Genomic DNA, 2,014 nt, shown 5'->3' with positions numbered 1-2,014 from the left:
GTTGCGTCACACCTCAACCCGCCTCAAAGCCAACGCTGATTGGACGTTCGTTTGGTGAACGGCTCCAAATTTTCTTCAACGGAGAGTCTCCAGACTGATCTGCGAGTGAAACCTTGAAAGCTCGCGAGATCAGGATGGTCTCACGAGGCTAGCGGCCCCCAACCACTGGGCCGCGGACCGGTACTGGTCCATGGGTCATTTGGTATATAATTTATGGACGATCAGAGTCTGAGTGATGTTTTATTTTGAAAAATATTTAAAAAATCGCGGTATTCTCTCCCAATTACATCAGTTGGTGCATCTGTGCCTCTTGATACAGGTTGATTCAGTTCAAGACTCATCCTATTTATAACATCCTATCTTTGTGAAGCGGGATTTTCTGCGGTTACAGCAACCAAAACAAAGCTACGGAGCAGACTGGACATCAGGAGCATACTTCGTCTGTCATTTTCTCCAAATACGTCTTGATGGGACCGGCTTGTTGTTTTTTTTTTATGCTGTTTGTATTTGATCTTATCATTTTACTTGATCGTATCCCCCCACCCCGCCCTCACCCTCCCGGCCGGTCTGTGAAAATATTGTCTGACATATAGCGGTCCGTGGTGCAAAAAAGGTTGGGGACCGCTGCTCTACAGGATGTAAGGATTTAATCAGATAAAAGGCCTTTTAATAGATCTTGTGTGGGTTTTGTGCAATTTGACAAAATGTGTACAGTCGTATTTGCTGTAGTTTAGCAAAACAAGAGACAAAAGCAACTTTTTCCAGTTATTGGTTATTTATCATTCAAAATAGTCAAATAGGATGTCTGTTTCACACAAACAACTTTAGCAGCTGCTCCACACTGTTGCCCCATCCTCTTTGTCTTACCTAGCATCCTCAAACGTCCAATCTTGTCCATGAGGAGCGCAGAGACGATGTTACCTGGCAACACTGCCAAGGTACCCAGGAAGCTGACGAAGTAGACCATGTAGGCGTTATTTTCATCACTGATGTCACTGAGCAGGCAGCCTTCTTTGTTGTGCAGGAAAGTGCTGTTTATGAGCTTAGAGTTGATCAGACGGTATTTGAAAAGATCTGTGAAGGCAGAAGAGGGGGATGGACAGGAGGAGAGCAACACAGGCATTGTCATAAAAGAGCCCCTTCTTTCAAATATATAAATAAATATATATATAGTAATATTTGTAAAAAAAACAACTTTTATTTAAAGTAGGATAACATTTTCTCAGATTTTTTTTATGATTTTATAGCACCAATAAATCAGAGTGTTTGTGTGCGAACTCCTCACCAGTGTTGTAAAAGAGGGTGGAAATAAACGTGCAGTTTTTGAAAAAAGTGTTGCTGGAAGTGATATCCTCAAAAAAACACTCTTCAAAAAGCGAATCTTCAAACACCATAGATCTCAATTTCATATTCATAAACCTGCAAGCGAACAAAGAAAGCAGGGAGTCAGAAAGTTGTTCTAAGAAAACAAAGAGTTTCTTTCTTAAGGGGATCCATCATTAGGTGTTACAATAGACTTCGTCTGATAAGTAATTATCTTGGATGTATAATCAGAGATGCACCGATCCGATATCCAAACATATTGCTGAGCTTATTGGCCGATAACTGATACCGATCTGATACTAGTGATGAGTGAATTTTGATCAAATTAAATGTATGTTCCTGAGAAGAACACAGGAAAGTCTGGACTCTGGGAGAACGGGAGCACGCAGCATAAATCTCTAAATAATAATAAATTCTTACTTTTTTTCATTTAGTAATGAACACAGTCAGAAAAACACGAATCAAATGAGCATTTTGCCAAACAAAACAAAAAGAATCGCCATCAGAGCCAGCGGTACTTCACACACGGCTATGCAGAGAGAGGGCTGCTGCAGACGCGCTAACGTTAGCCTCAGAGGTCCGCTGGTTACCGCGATCCTCTCGGTGGCCGTTTCTCAATTTGCGTTCTTGAGCGTTCTCGTGACACGTCACCAGCCTCAGCCGGAATTCCGTTCCAATTCTCGAGAACGCA

At 41.9% G+C, this 2,014-nt stretch overlaps 1 protein-coding gene across 1 annotated transcript in view; it reads right to left on the bottom strand.

Moving 5' to 3' along the window:
• The window catches only part of LOC107102934 (synaptic vesicle glycoprotein 2A-like), a 38,108-nt gene that overhangs the window by 11,250 nt on the left and 24,844 nt on the right, over positions 1-2,014 (bottom strand). Inside the window, exons 9-10 of the mRNA XM_015402401.1 lie at positions 1,286-1,419; positions 868-1,074 (exon numbers count right to left, since the gene is read on the bottom strand). Of these exons, the coding sequence (XP_015257887.1) occupies positions 868-1,074; positions 1,286-1,419 (341 nt within the window). The remainder of the gene's footprint in view (positions 1-867; positions 1,075-1,285; positions 1,420-2,014) is intronic.

The sequence above is a fragment of the Cyprinodon variegatus genome, unplaced genomic scaffold (genome assembly GCF_000732505.1).
Source record: "Cyprinodon variegatus isolate N-32 unplaced genomic scaffold, C_variegatus-1.0 Scaffold1345, whole genome shotgun sequence".
Taxonomy (NCBI): Eukaryota; Metazoa; Chordata; class Actinopteri; order Cyprinodontiformes; family Cyprinodontidae; genus Cyprinodon; species Cyprinodon variegatus.
Note: the sequence above shows the minus strand (reverse complement) of the source record. Positions and strands in the feature narration are given on the sequence as shown.